The sequence below is a fragment of the Podarcis raffonei genome, chromosome 12 (genome assembly GCF_027172205.1).
Source record: "Podarcis raffonei isolate rPodRaf1 chromosome 12, rPodRaf1.pri, whole genome shotgun sequence".
NCBI classification, from domain to species: Eukaryota; Metazoa; Chordata; class Lepidosauria; order Squamata; family Lacertidae; genus Podarcis; species Podarcis raffonei.
Genome location: NC_070613.1, coordinates 30,627,080 through 30,648,679, shown reverse-complemented (window position 1 = coordinate 30,648,679; position 21,600 = coordinate 30,627,080). Strand labels below are relative to the sequence as shown.

General features: G+C 42.2%; 1 protein-coding gene across 3 annotated transcripts in view; it reads left to right on the top strand.

The window, feature by feature from the left end:
* Positions 1-20,840, top strand: part of THSD7A (thrombospondin type 1 domain containing 7A) — a 219,576-nt gene extending 198,736 nt beyond the window's left edge. For 2 of the 3 annotated variants that reach the window (XM_053409570.1, XM_053409569.1), the window contains 9 exons: positions 2,567-2,684; positions 8,284-8,429; positions 9,450-9,624; positions 11,725-11,898; positions 13,259-13,354; positions 17,059-17,141; positions 17,503-17,713; positions 18,762-18,849; positions 20,486-20,840. In XM_053409570.1, coding sequence (XP_053265545.1) covers positions 2,567-2,684; positions 8,284-8,429; positions 9,450-9,624; positions 11,725-11,898; positions 13,259-13,354; positions 17,059-17,141; positions 17,503-17,713; positions 18,762-18,849; positions 20,486-20,570 — 1,176 coding nt within the window. In that variant the 3' untranslated portion in view covers positions 20,571-20,840. The remainder of the gene's footprint in view (positions 1-2,566; positions 2,685-8,283; positions 8,430-9,449; positions 9,625-11,724; positions 11,899-13,258; positions 13,355-17,058; positions 17,142-17,502; positions 17,714-18,761; positions 18,850-20,485) is intronic. The other variant, XM_053409571.1, reaches the window with a different exon arrangement.
* Positions 20,841-21,600: the final 760 nt, after the last annotated feature.

Below are 21,600 nucleotides of genomic sequence, written 5' to 3'. Positions count from 1 at the left end.
CCCCCTAGATCCTGCCTAGGTACCCATGTTCACTGTAATATACACTCTTGTGTATAAACTGTCATTGTCTTAATGCATCCTTTATTATCTCAGAAAGTCTCCACCAATCTGCTAAGTAAGCTACTCCAACATCCTTATTGCTGCCAGGCTTAATTAATTCCCACCGCTCCCCCAGCATATTTTCGGTGTGTATTGTTGCTTATCACAAAATCTCAAAGAACAGCCAGAACACTAGTAGATCTCTGCTGGGTTCCAAAATTAACACATCACGAAACTTTCCTTGCCGGTTCCTTGAGGTTTTTGAAATTCAAATTATTTAAATTCAGGACAGACTCCATGCTGTTCAAATACCCAGAAGCTTATTGTTGCTCATTTACCTACATCAGAAGAGTTTAAACTAAGCTTCTCTCTGCCATTCTGTGCCTGTCTTACAAACAGGCTATCAGCAGGTAAGCTTCGCTTTTTAAAAAAGTAACCCACCTGAGATGCAATTCCTGCTGAGCTTAGGCAGAGATATCTTGTTAAATCCCAGACATTTACACAGATCTTAGGGTAGACTATCATCTTTCACACTATGAAGTGACTTTTTTTTGGCAACCTCCCTTAGGTAGAAACCTTTGCGTCCTGTGAATGATTGCACTAACACTGAAAACATTCAGAAATTCAGTCTACCAGGGCATTCTTCTGTTGACTAGGAGATTGCCATACTGGAGACTAGCATGAACCTGCTGCATAGGAGCTTAAAAAGAAGTTCGCTTCTATACATTTGGGCTTAAATGGAGACAATGGTTTGCAGGTGTTAATTAATATACCAAAATCACCTAATACACATTGTTGTCCTCCATACAAACAAACAAATCTGTGTACATAAAATTGAGGATTTCAGGCATCTGTGTCTAGTGAGCTTCTGTGAGAGTTGGACTTACGTGTTTTGCCCTCCTCCTCTAGTTCACCCTAGGAATTCAGAAATCTTTGCTTCTGTTTTGGTTTTCTGGTTGTTGTTGTTTTACTAACCACAGCATATTGTTGCATCCAAACCTATGGTTAGTTTGAACTGGTTTACTAAAGTGTTTGCATTAAACCATGGTTTATGAAGATGACTTTCTTTAGTAAATCATAGTTAAGATTAGGGTGTGAATATAACACTAAACCGAGGCTGATCAGAAACAGAAGTGGGAACTTCTGATCCCCTCATGGCCACTCCGGAAGAGAGAGGAGGAGGGGAGTGTGCAGTCCTGAAGCTCACAGAGCTCATAGCACTAACCCATATTTTAGCATTGCACGTGAAGACAGCCTGCAACCTAGCATCTGGTTTTCAACATGTGGGCTTTGGGAGGAAGGAGTAACATTCAGTCATGTGAGCTCTCGCCCACAATTGAGGAAGAAACAACTGCTGGCTGTAAGAACTGGGCCTTGATTTTAGACTTGGGAATGCGCATCAGTTTATTCTCTGTCTTCCTTATACTTTGTTCTATTGCTGTTTAGGGGGCTATGTCTACAGCCACCTCAGACCTTCTGCTTAATAGCCAAGTGCTAGGAATGAATGCTGGCTTTCTGCAAGTTCAGGGTTTAAGCTGAGTAAGGTTTGGGAATTTGTTTAGCATTAGCACATTCATCTGAAAATCTGGCTCAGTCAGATTTCCCAGAATCATGTATGTTGGTGATGGAAAAGCCTTTCTGCACATTTACACGTGATGTCCACACAATACAGGTTGGCTGTGGAAACACTAGCATAGCACAAATATTCCTTAGGGCAATTGCAGTGTGTAGAGCTGTCTGTGTGTATAGAGTTTGAAGCTACTGTTGTAGCTTTCCTATTTAGAGATTTCAGAAGCGAAATAACAAGTGATGCCATTTGCAGAACAGCAGAGAGGTCTCCAGCCTCATTTGTGGTTGTTAATGATGCTGCAACTGTTCAGCTCAGAATGTGCAGGCGCACGTCTTATACTGATGGGTAGATAGATGTTAAATGCCTACATTATAGCTGCACAATGTAGCTGATAGCTTCTAACAGCAGTGCTAAATTTCAGACAATATACCACTTAAAATGACGTTCCTTCACTGATCCTCAATTCTGGATATTGAGACAGTAACAAAATTATGTTTAAGGTGTCGTTTGCAGTGACGTTTCTAGGTCCTTAAGAGACTTTTGGACGCAGCTCAGTGACACAAATTTGCATAAAAGCTGTGTGTACTAGTTTCTTCTATGTATAGTTGAAAATGTAGGCCCAGGAGAGGGGAAGCCATCATGTACTAGTCAAAAAAGGAGGGAAAGGGCAGGAGATCAGGGGCCCAGTGGAAAAGACCCCCTGACCACCCACTTGTCTGTCTATATCTCATTCAATGATTTGGAACATGTTTAGGTTCTTATATGAATTGCTGCAATTCTGAACAAGCATTTACTGACTAATACATTTATATAGTTGATTTCTCTCTTTTGTCTTCATAATTATAAACTTCTATTCAAAGGAGTGGTCACCTTCAATTCAGCTGTTATCCAGTGGCATGACTATCTTGCATGATGACTTACTGATAGTAGAATCATTCTTTTTTCCTTTTTTCTTAGCTTGGCTTGGAAAAGACCTGGCACATGAATACATCTTGTGTGGTAGAATGCCCTGTGAACTGCCAGCTGTCGGACTGGTCTCTGTGGTCTGAGTGCTCTCAGGCTTGTGGCCTAGCCGGTAAGTTTGGGAGAGTCTCTTTGATGCTTAAACGTCTTAAAACATGAGCCTCCAGCTCATACCAGCCACTGAGAAACAGAAGGGGAAATTGCTTGGATAAAGAGATTTGTAGGGTTAGGGAGGTTTGCTTTGCCTGCCTGCAAGCTTCCCTTATGCCACGCTTGTGCTAAGAGGATCAGGATTGTCAAAATCCATTTCTGACTTAGATAATGGAAATGAGAGATGGCAAAACTCTGCATGAAACTATTGCAGGGGACCATATTTGTGACTGGCAGATCAGAGTAAACATAAAACAATTTTAGCCCCTGAGAAGCACCCAAAGGTGTTGGGCTGCTTTCCTATAAATTCGGTTAGCATCAATATATTGTTATAAATGCATCTCTTTTCAGGTTGTAGATTCCAGAAAATCATGGAATGTATTGACATAAACACAAAGTTCTGTTTGTGCTTAGAATTAAATTGTGTTGAACAATTACAAATATGTGTAAGGCAAGAAACCTTAGTAGGTGATTCAAATGTTACAGAGTTTCCTGTAGAACCTGGTTTAACAAACCAAAAGCCTGCCTGTACTCTTTCCATGTAGCTATTTTCATCCCTAGAGCAAATTCCTCCCCCCCCATTTAAGCTGTTGGTTGGCACCATCCTTAATCATGGTTAACAGTAACCATGGTTACATTTAACCAGGATCTGAAACTAGTTCGAAATGGTTGAAACTCTGCAACGATGAAAGCATACAGCCAGTGGCAACCACACCGTGGTAGACATTGGCCACATGTGGACAATCATATCGTGTCCATCCTAATTTGAACATGCCTCTTGCGCGGCATACTTTTGTTCTGTTTCTCGCTTCACGAAAGCAGGGGAAACAAGCAGGAATCTGCAGTAAACTACAGTGGTACCTTGGTTTGCAACCGCTTTGGATTACAACTGTTTTGGATTACAACCACATCAAACCCAGAAGTGTGTGTCCCTTTTTTTGGATTACTACCCATTTTTGGGGGGAGGCCCCAATAGCGAAAGCGCACCTTGGGTTACAACCTGTTTTGGTTTACAACTGGACCTCCGGAACTGATTATGGTTGTAAACCAAGGTACCACTGTATTATCTCCAAACTGGGAAATGATGGTTAATGGCTTCCTTGCAAGCCAGGATGTTAAGCCATGGTTTAAATTTGGCTTAATGTTCTGGCTTGCCTGGAAGCCATTAACCATAGTCTTCAAATCTAGGCATAACAGGAAACTATAGTTGACTGTATTTTCCTGGCTTGTCGCTCAACTCGTGTGAAGTCACTCCATGTAGGGGAATGAGGCTTGTTCATATCTTTGCTTTCCAAGTGAAGGTATGATAGTCTAAATCACAGAATCATAGCATTGTAGAGTTGGGACCACGAGGGTCATCCAGTCCAGCTCCCTGCAACGCAGGAATCTTTTGCCCAACGTGGGGCTCGACCTATGGCTGAGATTAAGTGTCTCGTGCTCTACCCACTAAGCTATCCGTTGTTCATCGAGTATATATTTGGGATCACTTATATGACATTTTCTTTTTTTAATAAATATTTATTAAAGTTTTACAACACAAAAAATTCATCATTTCAAAGTGTATCCTTTCCATACATAAAGTTCACATAAAAGAAACAAATACGACAGAAAAACAAAAATATATAACAGAAAAAATAAAAAAGATAAAAGGAAAAACAAGAAAAATGAAAAACCCTTTTTCTTAAATTTATATAGTTCCATACCCCTCTGTCTTGACCTCCTCACATCCCCCTTTTTTGTGTTCCTCCTTATTCTAATCCAATTCAGCAAATTCAAAACCTTATTGAACCATACTTAATTTTACATTCTTCTAATTATTATGTCCCGATTTTCCATTATTTTAGTCCATATCTCATCTTGTATACTATGACATAATAATGTTCTGTTCATAACCCCTTGTCCTTTTTAACATTCTTCTTTTAATTCCCCTTTAACCAAGTCACACAAACCCTGTTTCCTTCACTTCCCACAACATATTAACACTCCAAGATTTTACAATATTTCTGTAAATAGTCCTTAAACTTTTTCCAGTCCTGTTCGATCAAATCTTCTCCCTGGTCACGGATTCTGCCAGTCATTTCTGCCATCTCCATGTAGTCAATCACTTGCGTCTGCCATTCCTCCACGGTGGGTAAATCTTGTGTCTTCCAGTACTTGGCAAGGAGTATTCTTGCTGCTGTTGTTGCATACATAAAAAATGTTCTCTCTTTCTTTGGCACCCATTGGCCAACTATGCCCAAAAGAAAGGCCTCTGGTTTCTTAGGAAAGGTACTTTTAAATACCTTCTTGAGTTCATTATATATCATTTCCCAGTAAGCCTTGACCCTTGGGCATGTCCACCAAAGGTGAAAGAATGTTCCCTCTGCTTCTTTACATTTCCAACACTTGTTATCAGGCAGGTGATAAATTTTTGCAAGCTTGACTGGGGTCATGTACCACCTGTAAATCATTTTCATAATATTCTCCTTTAAGGCAATACATGCCGTAAACTTCATACCGGTGGTCCACAACTGCTCCCAGTCAGCAAACATAATGTTATGACCTAAATCCTGCGCCCATTTAATCATTGCTGATTTGACCGTTTCATCCTGCGTGTTCCATTTCAACAGCAAGTTATACATCTTTGACAAAATCTTAGTTTTTGGTTCTAACAGTTCTGTTTCCAATTTTGATTTCTCCACCTGGAAGCCAATTTTTCTGTCCAAATTATAGGCCTCTCTTATTTGATAATAGTGAAGCCAATCTCGCACTTTGTCTTTTAGTTTTTCAAAACTCTGCAGTTTCAATCTGTCACCTTCTTGTTCCAAAATTTCCCCACTTATATGACATTTTCATCCCTCACCACATGCACAAGATAGTCATTTCTTTTGTGCTACCGTGTTGAGAAGGGCATCACACCACAACACGGCATGCACTAACTGCATTCATGGCTAGAGGCATTTGACTTATTCAGCATCTCAGCAGGAGACAGAGGATTGTAGCTATCTTCTAATATAGCTCTGCTGCCACTCAGTGGACTCTCAAGGGAAGCTTGTATAAAATTCCATTCCTCTGGGGACGGAATGTAACCCAAGTAGTCTTACAGCTGCACAAGAGGCAACAGGTATTATTATTATTTTAATATAATGATTCTAATCGTTCTCTTTTTATAACACTATTATGCCTTTTAACTAAGGGCTCATCCAGGCTTCCTTTTGTGTTGCGTTTCTAGGCAAAGGTCTGGGCTTTGTGCCCGAGCGGTTTGCTTGTTTGTTTGTTTGTCCCAACGCTTTCCCTGGGGAAACCCATGTTTTACTGCTGAATTGGAGCAAATGGCAGTCAGGTTTTCCATGGACTGCCGTTCTGCTCCATTTCAGAGGTAAAATGCAGGTTTTTCCGGGGACAACACCATGACAAAAACAACAACAACAAAACCCACCCCCCAAAAACCCTGTTCAGACATGGAGCTTTAAGGTGCAGACCTGTACCTAGAAAGTACGGCGTTAATGGAAGTCCTAGTATGGTGTCTACTTGTAGTGACAAATACCACAGTGCATTTTGGTTCAGATGAAACAAGATGCTGAAATAAGGCTTTATTGCCATCACTGGTCAATGAACCTTTTAGTGCTACTACAAGTCACACACACATTGTCTCTCTCACACTCGTCCTTGTGCTAGTGCTGTAGTGACATCTGTCTCCGTAATGAAATGTAATACCTTAGGAAGAAAGGAACAGAATCAACCCAGAGGATCACAAAAGGGATGAAGGAACGCAAGTCCTTGGAAATAGGGCCTGGGTCCTCCAGCACGCCTGGGTAGCGTCTCTGCCTTAGCTGGCCTGAAGATTAATGGCTGCTAAATCCACACTGCTTTAATTTTCTTTTAAGTCTTGTTGAAATATCCTGTTTTCTTTGAAAATTCTCGGTTCGTAATAATGTCTGGGAAGACAAAGAGGATAAACAAACCTCCCTCTGCTTTCTAAGTATTTTTCTCTGGTGAGACTAGTAGATGTCTATGTTTATTTGTGGGGGTGGGGAGTATCAAAGAATTTATAAACTAAACAAATATTTAAACCAAAGAAAGATAATGTGAATGAATCACCTTTATTAAATGCTCCTAGGTTTGGAACTTTTGACTTTGGAAGGAAGATGCCACTGCATACAAGACACCAATATTTTGATTCCCCCTTAAAACATTCTGTGTGTCTGTGGCTGTAAACAAAGTTTGTCATCCTCAGGCACAGAGTGTTTAAGCCCTTAATACTTACTCCAAATTTATTTACTTTATTAGAATAAGAGCTACAAACAACTTAACAAAAGAGCGTACATAATAAAATCCCTAGAGGGATCAGATCCAATCATGAAATGGGACTTGATTTAACTCATAGCAAGTGGACTTATTTTAAGGTTACCAGACATCCCCGTTTCCTGGGGACAGTCCCAGAATTTACAAATCAGTCCCCATACAAAATCCATTGAAGTTGAAAAGTGTCCCCGGATTCATTGAAAAAAATCTGGTAACCTTAACTTATTTGCTATTTTCTTTGGACATGGCACCACTTCCCCAAATCCAGTTCTGAAAGAACTGGGACGAGGTGCAATTCCTATAATTATAATAGTACCAGAACAAGTTTTTCTGCTAGACAATTCAGTGCATGCAATTCACAACCCAATGCTAAATAAGTTTTTACAATTTTTCTGAAATCAATGACATTTACTTCCTATTTAATATGCATATTAATTATCATCATGAGATCCACCCTCATGCAGCAGCTGATTTCCTGTCCCATCTTCTCCCTGGCACTCCTGCAAGCTCCTAGAAAAGGCACCTCCAAGGCTTGGAAGACCCTGCCGACTGAAGTGGGCCATGACAACCCCATACATAGAAAATGATTCTATGCATTTTTCTGTGCCTTCCTCCTTCCTGCTTAGCCCCTTGTGTCACAGACTACCCCAACTTATAAGGAGCATTTTATGGGTGGCTTCTAGGGTTGTTGGGGTGAGGATAGGAAGGCAAAGCCAACTTTGGCCTATGCTGTGGACAAATCTCTGGACCCAATTTCTTCATAATTTTCTTCTTTTTTCTGATTATTATTGTTATTCATGACCATCGCTATACATAGCGTAGCACAGAGTTGCATAGTAAGCAAAATACTGACAGGCGCCTCCCCACCCCTCAAAATCTTAGACCATGGCTCAAATTGCCCCTTTGGATGGCCCAATATGGCCTAACAACATGAAGAACCTATATTGGCCTCCAGCTAAGAACTGGCATTTCTCTCATTTGCTCAGGAGATTGATTTGGCACAAGATCTCCTTTCACTCATTCCTTAGTCTCTGTTGATGTCAAGGGTTCTTCCACGTGTTGTTGACCTCCATTTCCCATCAGCCCCAGCCGGCAAGGCCAATGGTCAGTCATGGTGGGAGCTGAAACTATACACATATTCACAACCTGTTCCTTATTGCTTTCAGACCCAGGTCTGGATTAATGAATAATGACAGCCAGAGGCTGAGACTCCTTGATGCGTGAGACTAATGTCATTGTTACATTCTTGCTTCTCTTCCTCTCTCTGTGTTTTGAAGGAAGGATGATACGTAGGAGAACTATTATTCAACCTTTCCAAGGTGACGGGAGACCTTGTCCTTCGCTAATGGAGCAGTTCAAACCATGTCCAGTAAAGCCCTGTTATCGGTGGCAGTATAGTAAGTGGGCTGAATGCAAAGTTGAGGTAAAACAAAAGTTTGAAGCCTTTCCCTCCATCTCATCCTCAGATACACACACAAATAAATGGCTTATTATATTGTTTATTAAGTATCTCTAAACTTCATTCTAATGAGGTATCAAAAGGTGAGCTGAGCACTACCTCAGATTTTTTAAGTGAAATGGAAACCATCCTGTCTCACTCTTGTGACTGACTCAGTTTCCAGTGTTTAGCGAGGAACGTCTCATGAGGACTATAACATTTCAGAATCCATGTTTGAATAAGTTACTATCTGCCCATCATTACACAGCTGTTGTGTCAGGAGGAAAGATTCTACCTGATTCTTACCTCTGACATGCTGGTTTTCTTTGTGTAAGGAAAGTTTAATGCAGGAGCACAAACTTATTTTTATTCTATTTATTTCTTCAAATGTATATACTACTAGAGTGTAAGAAAAACACACAAAGCAGTTTACAAAAAGCTACAGTCACAAGCACATTCTGGCATGGTGCAACCTCTTTCTGAATATTTGTGGTAGCATGGTTCAAGGCAACAGATCTAAAAGATCTAGGGTTTTGCTTAATCAGAAAGCCTACATGATTCCAGAGGGAAATTCCACACTCAAAAGTAAACTTAACAAACCCACTGAACATTGATTGAGTAAAATGACTTTCTGTTATTTTACATTCAGTAAGTACATTATGGTAAGACTTTTGTTTGCCTGTTCACTAAGAAATTATGCCTGTTGTCATCCATAAAATTAGAAAATACGCGCAGCTTGAATTCTCTCAGATCTCTTTTGTGCTAAGCTTAAGGAGATGCCAGAATGCTAAGAGATCAGAAACTAAACAAGATAGGGCAGAAGCACTAGCCTTGGCTACCACAAATCGTATGAAGCAAGCTAAATGGGATTGATAAACTTGGGCTGCCTGCCAGCTGAGAAGTCCCATTGAACATTTGTGGAATTCTCTTCACCCTTGAGAGGAAGTAGGAGCATTGGCTTTCTCCACCTGCAACTTAATCCTTTTTATGGTTCTCTTCTTCCAGAATGCTCAATGTGGAGAAGGGACAAGAGTCAGAAACATTTCCTGTGTGGTCTATGATGGATCCAGTGATGATGCTGGGAAAATAGTGGATGAAGAATTTTGTGGGGAAATTGAGCCGGTTGTTGATGGCAATAAGAAAATGGTGCTTGAGGAAACCTGTACCCTACCTTGCCCAGGTGACCAGCTGTGTTTGCATGAATGATGAGTCTCTGTTGAACCCTAGAAGGTTATGTTCTTTCCCACATTGCATTGCTGTATGCTACAGCAAGTCAGAGGAGTTATCTGCCCACTCAAGAGTTTTATAAGAATGTGATCTATTGTTGTAACACTAATTATTTACTTACTGGTAAATTATGTAGTCCCTTGTGTGGTTGCACTGGAAACCCAGACAAGAGGGAGTAGGCAGGATTGGATCCTTATAAGAGAGGGAACCCAAAGGTATGCAGGAAAAACCTGCATTTAAGAAGAACCCTTGGCTTACCCCAAGCCCCAAAGTCAGCAGGGCTCAAAGGCTGCACATGGATGCAGTACTCATGCTCCAAGTGTCAGCAAACAGTGTTAGAGAGCAGCAGGCTGATGTGAGCTCTCAGCCACCTGGTGCTGTGGGTTAGGCTCAAGGGTGAACTCCCTTCCCGTAGTTCCTCCTACTTTCAACTTGGCAAAATACTCTGTGATGGCTTCGGAGCCAAAGGAGAGAAGGAGCAAGCTTTACTTTTGGTCCTGATGCTAGCACAGGGCCTTGAACACCTGAGATGGATTTAGCCTGTAATTATTCCAATTTAATGTGATTTCCCACCCACCTTTTAAAAGTAAATGTTCAGAAGCAATTACAGCCTGTACTAATAGCTCTGAGCCAATTGTTCTCTAGTTGTCCTTCAGTTTCCACCAGGTGCTGATTTGGGTGAAGGTAATTCCCCCATCCCAAAGCCCTTAATCTTACACATTGATGGCTGTTCATTACTGTTCACAACTGCTGTTTCGCCCTTTGGCTGCTGCTATTTGTCCCTCTGTTTCATTCCTCCCCAAGCGATTTAGGCCAATCTGGGGTCACACATGACACCACAATGTTTAAACTGGTTTTGTGTTCATTATTGTCCTTAATGATGACAAAAAAATAATAATGATGATGTAAACTGCCTTTGGCACTCTTGTTAGGGCTGGAAAGAGGCATACAATGTTTGTATACATGTTTGTATACATATAAAAATAAACTAAGATTTTGCTATGTGCTGACATCACTAAGGGCAAATGAATCCCATTAGAATGGGGGTGATGCTCCCATATGGGCACTATTAGCCAATCTAAGATCACTCTTATGAATCAAATGCTTTCTTGGGGCTTTTATAACAATATTTGAAAGAATGATTATGGGCAGGGCTGTAGGTTCAGATAAAGTTTTTAACAAAACTTGCTCTCTAATGTCAACTCAGTACTGGATCCTAACAGCAAATTAGAACAAGTGCTACAATGTTTCAAACTCAAATTTTTTGCTCTTTAACAGATAATCTTTAAAAATATAGAGGGAGGGGCATTGTTGCTGTTCACTCATAATTTTGTAGAGGAAGTGACCTTTGCTTGAATGGCCCCACAATTCACCCAAGAAAAGATTAACTACCCTCTGGGGATGGGTTAATGATGCACTCTAGTTAATGTTTCCAAAGAACACTACATGCCCTCCTATTATACATACATCGTTTATTCAATAATTCATTTCTTTACGCGAGTCCTTAATGTTAGCAAATAAAATCCCCCTTCATTAAGGCATCCTGTTAAACATGAAGTTGATTTTATTTGTTGTCAACATAATGTAAGGCAACATGAATTTTTAATAGTCCTTTTGCTAAAATAATTAAAGCTCCAAACTCATTTGCAAGCCTAGATGCCTTTTTCACTTTATGGCCTCCATACACAGGGCACAATTGGCAAAGCTGACTTTCCAGAAAACCCACATTCACTTAACATGCTGTGTTTTCTGTGGCTCTAAAGCCGTAAGAAAGCTTTGGGTGTGATATATATTCTTTGCCGCTTTCAGATCATGAATACCGAAATACCAGATACACAAATGAGCAGATTATCAGTTCAAACAACCAAGTCTTTTTGTGCCATCACTTTGGGGCTTGGGTGAGGTTTATTAAAAACTATGCTGGGGCAGGAGATCCATTATTTGCAACCAAATAATCCTATACAAATCTTTAAGACTTAAGCTTGTGGCATAATGTTGCAAATCCCTCTTGTTAATTAACTTCTTCATTAATACTTTTTGCATTATTGGGCAGGTGACTGTTACTTAAAGGAGTGGGCAGAATGGAGCCTCTGTCAGTTGACCTGTGTAAATGGCGAAGATCTTGGCTTTGGGGGAATACAAGTTCGATCTCGAGCAGTGATCATTCAGGACCTAGATAATCAACACCTTTGCCCAGAGCAAGTTTTGGAAACAAGACAGTGTAACGGTGAGTGTTAAAATCTATAGGCAAGTGAGTGCCAGTTTTAAAGTACAGTGGTACCTCTGGATGCGGACGGGATCTGTTCCGGAGCCCTGTTTGTTAAGTTGTGGGTGAACATATCAGACGACACAGCAATTCTTCAAACAGCTCTTGTTTATTCACAGGCCAGAGCAGAACTGAACTGAAGGGTTCAGTCAGCCTGCTTATAAAGAGCTCCAGTACAATGTAACTGTAACAACTTTCTGTAACTATCCAATCACTAAACGTCACTTTCGATCCCTTATTTGCATATGTGGACCTGAGTAAAAACTATCTACAGTATCCCCCTGCTGGCCCAGGGTGAGAACTTCAGTACATAACACTGTTCACATCCTGAAGTGAACGCAACCTGCATCCACGCGTTTGCTCGTGTGCGGCTCACGATTCACCGCTTCCGCACATGCGTGTGATGTCATTTTGAGCGTCTGCACATGTGCAAGCAGCGAAACCTGGAAGTAACGAGCTCCGTTACTTCCGGGTCACTGCGGAGCGCAACCCAAAAAGGCTTAACCTGAAGCGACTTCAACCCAAGGTGTGACTGTATATGTTCTCTGTTAACTCACCATTGAGCAGGGAAAAAAACAGAACAGGGAACCAATGTGCTTCTACAGAAACAAGAACACAGGATAGAGATTTTGACTCTGCTGCCCTGAGATGGAGAGGTAGGGAACAATGTTCAGCTGTAGAGCATGCACTGCATGCAGAACATCTCCAGCTCAGGCTAACAATCATAGGGAGCAGATTTGGGAGATTCCTTAGGTTTAGAGCAGGGGTGGGGAACTTTTTATCAGGATCAGCCTCACCAGCCAAATTTGACAGGCTGTCCACCAGTCAAAACCCTCCCCATGGCTTTGCAAGTCTTCCTTTAAACCCAAAGTTGGAAGTTTGAACAAGAAACATGGGGAGACTTGCAAAGCACTCTTTGAAGCGGCCTTCACACCCTCCTTTCGCCAAGTGCCCTGAGATGCCTTTGCTTGCAAAACGTGCCTGTTTTTCTCCTTTCCCCTTCACTTGACTGAGAAGGGGGGAAAAGGTGGGGTTTGCTAGCAAAGGCTATTGGGGGGGGGCAGACTTCTCCAGTGTTCTACCTATGCTTGCCTGACAGGTTATGTCAAATCATGTCACATGATTGGTGGAATTCTCTAGAAATGGCCTCCTGGCCCAATTGTAGGTGCTGTCAGGCTGAACTAGGCCAAGGATTCCTCATTGCTGGTGAGGATAATGCTGAGCTAGATGAACCAATGGTCCAACTCTGTAAAAAGCAGTTCCCTATGTTTCTCTCAAGCCAAATGGAGGATTTCTGACAGTGCTACTGTTTCCAATTCAGATGGTCAGTGTTATGAATACAAATGGATGGCCAGCCCATGGAAGGGATCTTCTCGAACAGTATGGTGCCAAAGGTCAGATGGATTGAATGTTACAGGTAAGCGTTCTTCCCCTTTCACAATCTTGAACACACTCAACGTTTTTCAGAAAAAGTAGAAACATCTCTTTGCTATGATCTAGATTGGGGTGCTGTGTTGGGACCCCCAGCAGGGCTTGCTTGACACCAGGCAAAAACCTTCCTTTTAACCTGGAATTTTGACCCTTAATTTGAAGGGTCTAAAGTACTTGAGGCCTCTTTTAATGGGGCGGGTTCTGCAACACCTGACTTTTATTTGTATTTATGTTGGGGCTTTAGGGGCGTTGATTTGTTGTAATTGGTTTTTAGTGTTTATATTGTGTTGTAAGTTGCTTTGGGTTGCTTCTGTGAGGAGTAATAATGTCAGTGGTAGACACCATGTGATTAGTGTTTATGATTGCTTATGAAATTAGCGAATTCTTACACAACATTAATCCAGGGATTATTGACATGATAGGCTGCAAGAGGTTACTTAAGAGTCGTTAAAGGATTGTTACGATCAGACTACAGGTATTAAAGTTCCACTGATATATGTACTTCAGAGCTCATTGAAGTTTCTTACGAAATGTTAATGAGCACTCATGAAAGCTTGTGATTATTAGCTTTGCATTGGGTTCCTGAGAATAGCTAGTTACGGTGTAAGCCAAACCATAGCTTTAGATATAATATGGATTGGGAGCGGTAGAGCACATCCATGGAACAGATTTCTACCACTTCTATATATTTGTTAGGTCAAAATTCAGCCAAGCCTAAAGCACTTCTATGTCTTGTTGATTTCGAAGAGATTAGCACATCTAAAACTGCTTCCCATTCAAGTCGGTGGGATTACATTTTGCCTGGGTTGTGTCTTCAAAGGTTTAGAACCGGCTTCTCAGCTGCTATCCTCAAAGCAGTTTCCAACAATAAAAATGATGGATTGTACCCACTGTCAGGTTTGCCTTGGAGAAAAGCACTTCTACTCACACAATGTGAGTTTTGCTCGTTCCCCACCACCACACACACCTACGGCAGCTCTCCATGTAACATAGCAACTCTTAGGAGCAACTTTTCAGGGAAGTAAGTGAGCAGTGGAAACTGGCAAAAACCAGGTATCCCACCCTGTGAGAGTGGAAGTGCTTTCTGCTAAGAGAAAGTTGCCATTGGATATAACCCTATAATTACTATGTAAAACTTTTTTTATATAAAAGCATATAATCATAACAATCGGCACAAACTAAGAAATAGCATTTGAAATAGCAACTTACCAGCTGCATCTCAGAGATCTACCTGAACATAACATGTTTTTGCAGCTCCCCCCCAACAAAAGAGGCTGCCAAAAGAGCACACTTGTTATGACAGGAGAAGTCTCATTTTTCAAGGGGCCACCACTAGAAAGACTACTTGCCTCAACACCAATGATTCTAACATCTGCATAAGGCTCTGGTTTTTAGAAAATGAGGAGAAATATATCTAGGATAAGGGGTGTGCCTGTGTATATCCAGACTCAGGGCCCATCCACACTTTTGTTTATCCTGTGATTTCTAGTCACGGGTTAAATAGGTTTCTTTTTTGCCCCTCTGCTTTCCCCTGGAAAACCTGCTGATCACTGCTGAATTGGAACGATCTGCAGAAAACCCAAGTGATGTTTCCCCCGATTCAACAGTAAACAGTAGGATTTCCTATTGAAAGCAGTGGGGGTGGGGATTACAGCACTATTCACATAAGCTTTATTTCCTCATTCCAAGGCTAGGATTACCTCATGGATAGCCATTCTACAGTGGGTTGTTTTTTTTTAACAGACAGTAAGTACAGTCTTCTGAAAGTAAGAGGGCTAGGCCTAAAAACATTGCATTGATGCTGTAATGCTTCTCTGTAGCAGTGTCAGAATGTCTACGTGCTATCTTGAAGCTCACTCGGTTCAACTGCATTGACATTTGTATTTGCTTATAGAGCAGTGTTTCTCACATGTCCTACTTCTATCGCAGCATAATGGTTCCGAGTGGCCTTCTTATATCCAAGTATTATTTTTACAGATACGTTAATTCAAAATGAAACGGGTGATGAAGCTGCTCTTTCCTCCTGTAGCCCCCCAGATGGCTGACATTTTGCAATAAGGGCATTTACAGGCATGTGCATCTTATTGCCAGGACATTCAGACTTTATTCCATTTCACTCGCCAGCTAGCAAGACTGATTTGGTTCTCTGTTAATCCCTTGGTTAACATACAGCTACCTAACTGCATCTAATTGCATCTGTTATTGTCGGGACTTCATCATTGTTTCTCACCAGTACATGGACTTGGTTGTTTCAAGATGCAGCAGCAAACTTATATTGAGTGGGCAGCTACATTTTACTGAAGTTGTTTGAGGACAAACTGGGTACTACTGAACGATGGCAACAAGGATCCTGGCTCAAAACAATGATGAAAGCCTGTGTGTGCTTCTTTGGTTTAAAACAATAACTGTGCCACATTCATAACCTTCTAGCTACTGAGAATTAAGAGCAGAGCACCAAGAAAGATCATCTCTTGAGAACCAAAATATTTGTTTTCAGTTACTTGTTTCACTCTAGTCTTGAGCATGTTGTCTTGCCATGCATGCAACAGCCTTTAAGGAAGGGGATGGGGAACAGGTGAGCCCCCAAATGCTGCTGGACTACAATTCCATCCATCTCTCATCCTCGGCCCTGCTGCCTGGGACTGGCCTGAGTTGGAGTCCAACAGCAACAACAGATCTCCCACCCCCCTACTTTAGGATTGCATAGCACTATAAAGTATAAAGGTCTCGCCCTAAAACAGGCATAGGCAAACTCCGCCCTCCAGCTACAACTCCCATGATCCCTAGCTAACAGGACTAGTGGTCAGGGATGATGAGAATTGTAGTCTCAAAACATCTGGAGGGCTGAGTTTGCCTATGCCTGCCTTAAGAGATAATAATTCTCTCTTCCACTAAACAAGAACATTTCAGAGAAGCATGGAAAGTAAAACAAAACAAAACATGATGATGGGGTCTGAGCTTTTTTTAGGAGTTAAAGTTGTTGAGCTTTTTTGGGAGATCACAGGTAAAAATCCCCCCCCCAAGGGCATTGCGATGGGGGGGCCAGGGAGGAGGCTTCTGCCGGGGGGAGGGAGGTGCAGAGCCTCAGTTAATTATTTTTAATGCTTTTCAATACTTTTTGAGGACTTAGGGGGAAAAGCTGCCCCCTGCACCCCTTTGCTACACCCATGGGTCTATGCAATTAGTATAACAAAGCCAAATTATACAGTGGAGACGGTGTTTCTCCAAAACGTTGCATGGTAACCTACCCCCTTCTTTCTTGGGGGGGCTGCAAATTTGCTCGGTGTTTGGAAGATCAAGACAAAGGACGTTCATCATGTAGTGAATATGTTTTCTCCCATGTATCATGCTTGACAATAGTACTGTTAGCAGCATTAAAGCCATCCTGCCAAGAACACAATTACCTCTCAAAGTTCAACATCCGTTATCCCTTGCACATTTTCACATACACAGCCAATTACCTGTGTGAGCCGTAAAGAAGAAAATGGCATCTGGCACACCGACATATTAATGAGACATAGAGCGATGCCAGTAAATCCATCCGTTGTGGTGTCCTTCCTCGGAGAAACTGCGAAGGAGTGGGAGAGCATCCTCTTCCATTATGGGATGTCACTTTTCTTAGCTGCAGCAATTAGCTTCCTCGGTTCAGAGGCACAGTTGTGTCAAAATGTGATTTGTTTTGTTCTGCAGGAGGCTGCTTAGTGATGCGCCAGCCAGATGTTGACAGGTCATGTAAGCCACCGTGCAGCCAGCCCTATTCTTACTGTAGTGAGGTATGTGCTACTGTGTCATAACAAGCCACCCATCCAGCATGTGGCTCCAATCACATGTTGGTGCATGATATTGAACTGTGGGGACTGCAGCGTTCTTAAGATGCTTAGCTGCAAGCAAAATCTCAAAAGGGAACCCCAATACTTCTTGGAGATAAAAAATAATGTTTGAGCTAGTTGGTCAATATTTGGAAGCTGGGTGGACATAGCTAAACCTCTCCCCACTGCCTCTGGCAAATCTTCCCACCACCACAGCTTTTCCGTGGTAGAAAGTGGCCCTTTTTAAATTGCTCCATGACACATCATGTAGCGCTCAGCGATGCATGGATTTGCAACTGTATGTAAAACGCTTGTTCCTCTGCAGACCAGAACGTGTGCGTGTGAAGAAGGGTACACAGAAGTAATGTCTTCTGACGGCACGCTTGAGCAGTGCACTCTCATCCCGGTGGTAGTCATCCCCACAGTGGACGACAGAAAGGGAGATGTAAAAACCAGTCGAGCTGTAAACCCCACGCAGCCATCCAATCCCCAATCAGGACGAGGAAGGACTTGGTTCCTGCAGCCTTTTGGACCAGGTGAAGTCTCGCATGCATAGTTAGTGCTGCTAAGTGCTATTGTAGAACACGGTGGGTTTTTCTGGCCTCTGCACAATTTTAATGCAGGAAGAGCCAACACCTTATCCCCTCTGTTAACAGCATGAATAAGAAGTGGCATAAAAAGGTAAAGGATCCCTGACAGTTAAGTCCAGTCGCGAACGACTCTGGGGTTGCGGCACTCATCTCGTTTTAGTGGCTGAGGGAGCCGACGTTTGTCCGCAGACAGTTTTTCTGGGTCATGTGGCCAGCATGACTAAGCTGCTTCTGGTGAAACCAGAGCAGCGCACAGAAACACCGTTTACCTTCCCACTGGAGCGGTACCTATTTATCTACTTGCACTTTGATGTGCTTTCGAACTGCTAGGTTGGCAGGAGCAGGAACCGAGCAATGGGAGCTCACCCCATCGCGGGGATTCGAACTGCCAACCTTCCAGTCGGCAAGCCCTAGGCTCAGTGCTTTAGACCACAGCATCACCTTTGGTTATTCTTTTTTAGTTCTTTGTGTACTCATACACTTGTACTGATAGTTCTTTAACTAAAAGTGTTAGATTTCAGAATGAAACTCAAATTGAATAAGCAGGCACAGGGTTGAAGTAGAAGTTGCCCCTCTGACTGCCAGCTCCTAAACACATTCACTGACTGGGAAGGTGTTGTGTAGCTTGATCAATAGTGATAATGGGAATCTAGTTGGGGGGGGGGAGTTCTGTAATATCACCTCTCTGGGCTCTCGGCACATACTGTATTTGTTCTGAATCTTATCAGTCCTTGATTACCACTTGAGTTCACAGAATGAACAGGGCAGGTTTTGCTCTTCACTCTCTGGCCCTTTTTGTATTGACACATTGCACACTGATGTTGCAAGGAAAGGTGCTATGTCAGATAAGCAATTTCATGCAGCATCCAAGATGCAATATGGAACGATATCACTAACTGTACCTGTGTGAAAGCCTTTTTATTAAAACAAGCTTTAAAACTTCTTTTGTTGAGTACTAACTTGCAGACTGATGACTAACATTCATTCTTTTTAGATGGGAAGCTGAAGACCTGGGTTTATGGTGTAGCTGCTGGTGCATTTGTTTTGCTCATCTTTATTATTTCTATGGTATATCTAGCCTGGTGAGTTCTTTAGCCATTTATTATTTTTGGGACTAGTGTTCCCCAAGCTGATAACCTTCCAACATTGTGGACTGCAACCCCATTCATGCCTAACCTTTGACCAGGCTGGGAACTGGAGCCCTAACAACATTTGGAAGGCGTCAGGTTGAGGAAGGCTATTTTAGACTATAAAAGTAGTGAGCATGTGATCCATCCATGTATATTCCTACAGTTTTGCCCCAAATCAGTTTATTGCATCCACCTTAGTAATGTCTATTAAGTGATCATTGCAAAACTAGCTTTTATTGCTGTATTATTCCATTTGCCACAATGTCAACCAGCTTTTTTGGCTATTTTTATGTTTGTTCTACATTTCATTGTTGTTGCTGGATTTTTTTCAGCAAAAAGAAAAGGGGAAAAGGTACTTGGATTTCAGTAACAATGCCTATGGTTCTTGTTTTTAAATTCACTTAAGAAGATATGACAGCACCATCTGTATTTGTACTGAACCTGTTGTATTAATGGAGGTGGGTTATAAAGCTATTTAAGTTTGTGTTGGGCCCAACATTACAGTGAAGCTACAATCTACAACTTTTTGTTGCTGGGTTTTCCTATCAAATCTTTGCTCAAATCAAGAAAAGACAATTCAAAATTACTGGATACAAATATGAGTTGGATGTTAGCTTTCATCAGAAGTTTGACTTGAATCAGACAATTAGCAAATGCAACAGCCAAGTACTGTATTTTTCGCTCTATAAGACACTTTCCCCCTCCTAAAAAGTAAGGGGAAGTGTGCGTCTTATGGAGCGAATGCAGGCAGGAGGCTCTGCTCAGCGCTCCCTTTAAAGAGCCGTGTGGGGCTGTCCTTCTCCATCCTCGGGGAAAAGCCCCCAAGAGCTGCACACTCACTCCACGCGCTCTTTAAAGGAAGCGCAGCTCTTGGGGGAGCCTTAGCCGTGCACAACCTCTCCCGGGCAGGGGATGAAGGCTCCCCTTGCCCGGGAGAGGCTGCGTGCGGCCAAGCAAGAAGCCTGGACTGCCAGCGGGATTGCTGTGCTGCGATCCCACTGGCTGTCCTGGCTTCTAGCTTAGCCATGCGAAGCCTCCGCAGGGCAGTGGGGAGCCTTCATCCCGCTGCCCTGCAGTGGCTTCTTATCCCTGGCTTTTGCAGGAGGTGGGGGAAGGGACAGAGTGTGGCTCTCTCACTTCCCCCACCTCCCACAAAAGCCCCCAAGAGCCGCGCTCCCTTTAAAGAGCCACACGGGGTGTGTATGCGGCTCTTGGGGGCTTTTTCCCAATGAAGGAGAAGGGCAGCCCATCAGTGATGGGCTGCCCTTCTCCCTCCTCAGGGAAAAGCCTGCAAGCACCGCACACACGCTCCACATGGCTCATGAAAGGGAGCGCTGAGCAGAGCCTGAGATATGTACAGGCTCTGCTCAGCACTCCCTTTAAATAATTTTTTTTCTTGCATTCCCCCTCTAAAAACTAGGTGCGCCTTATGGTTAGGTGCGTTTTATGGAGCGAAAAATACGGTTATCTATTTTTCGCTGTTAATAGTTAAATCTTAACTCACATGGGCCCAGATAAGTAATGTTGTTTTGACCACTTTGTGATCTGAATTTTTAAAGTTGGTTTTTCCTCCCCTCCCATGTTGCAGCAAAAAGCCAAAGAAGCCTCAAAGAAGACAGAACAACCGTCTCAAACCTTTAACGCTGGCTTACGATGGAGATGCAGATATGTAAAATAATGACTTCCCATTGACTTTAGTCTCTTGAAACTGTAGTGTTCAAAGACAACACATACGTGTGTACGTTACTGAGCAGATGCTACACCACAAGACAAAAAAAAAGACTTCACAATGGCCATGGATATTCCAAGAAACATGCTTTGTTCTAGACCATCAGTCAGTACAGCAAATTATGGTGGCAAATTTATCTTGTTAGCACAGCAGCTGGGAATCTTAATGTGGCCTTCTTTGAAACTTATGAACTGCAAAACCGCTTGTGTCTCCAGCCCATTGTATATGACCTAATATTGACATCTGAGTGTCTTGATGCCAGAACTATCTTCTGCATTAAGCTAATGTAGTCAGTAAGCATGAGGAGATCATACCAAGATGTCTATAATGCTTGATATACAATTTATATACTCCGTTGCACCATATGTATTAACTTGTCAAATGATATACTGGCTAAAGGGGCATTTTAGAGCTTAGCAACATGTTAACTTTAACTGACAATAACAACCCAATGAGCAAGTTCTGGCATTTTGGCAGGGGAGGGTAGGTTTTCTTAACCTCTTTCCCAGGATGCAGGCTTGCAAAAGACTCTGTCCTATACAACCAGTTCCAGGTACTAAAGCGCCATATTAGACACACTTATCAAGGAGAGAAGCATTTTCAGGTTCAATGTTTTATAGAGGTTGTCTGGAAATTAATATCTGTGTGTAATAAGTTTTTACTTTCTCTTACTTTCAAACTGTTGCCTGCAACTTTTTTGCTACATGGAAGGCAATTTTTTGCACTATATTAGTGCAGCATGATATGCACTTATTACCTAGTATTGCCATAGAAACTGCCTCTTTTCAGAAAAGGATGAAGGAAAGGATGCGGCAAATCGCATCGCACAGACGTTTATCAGTAAGTTCTTGAGTCCTGTTGAGAGTAGAGATCAGTTTCTGGACTGTGACTGGATCAAACCAGCTAATGCAAGTACTGTTTATACCATTTCTTGTAACAGCAGCTGTTTTGTAGTCAATACCATGGCAGTAACA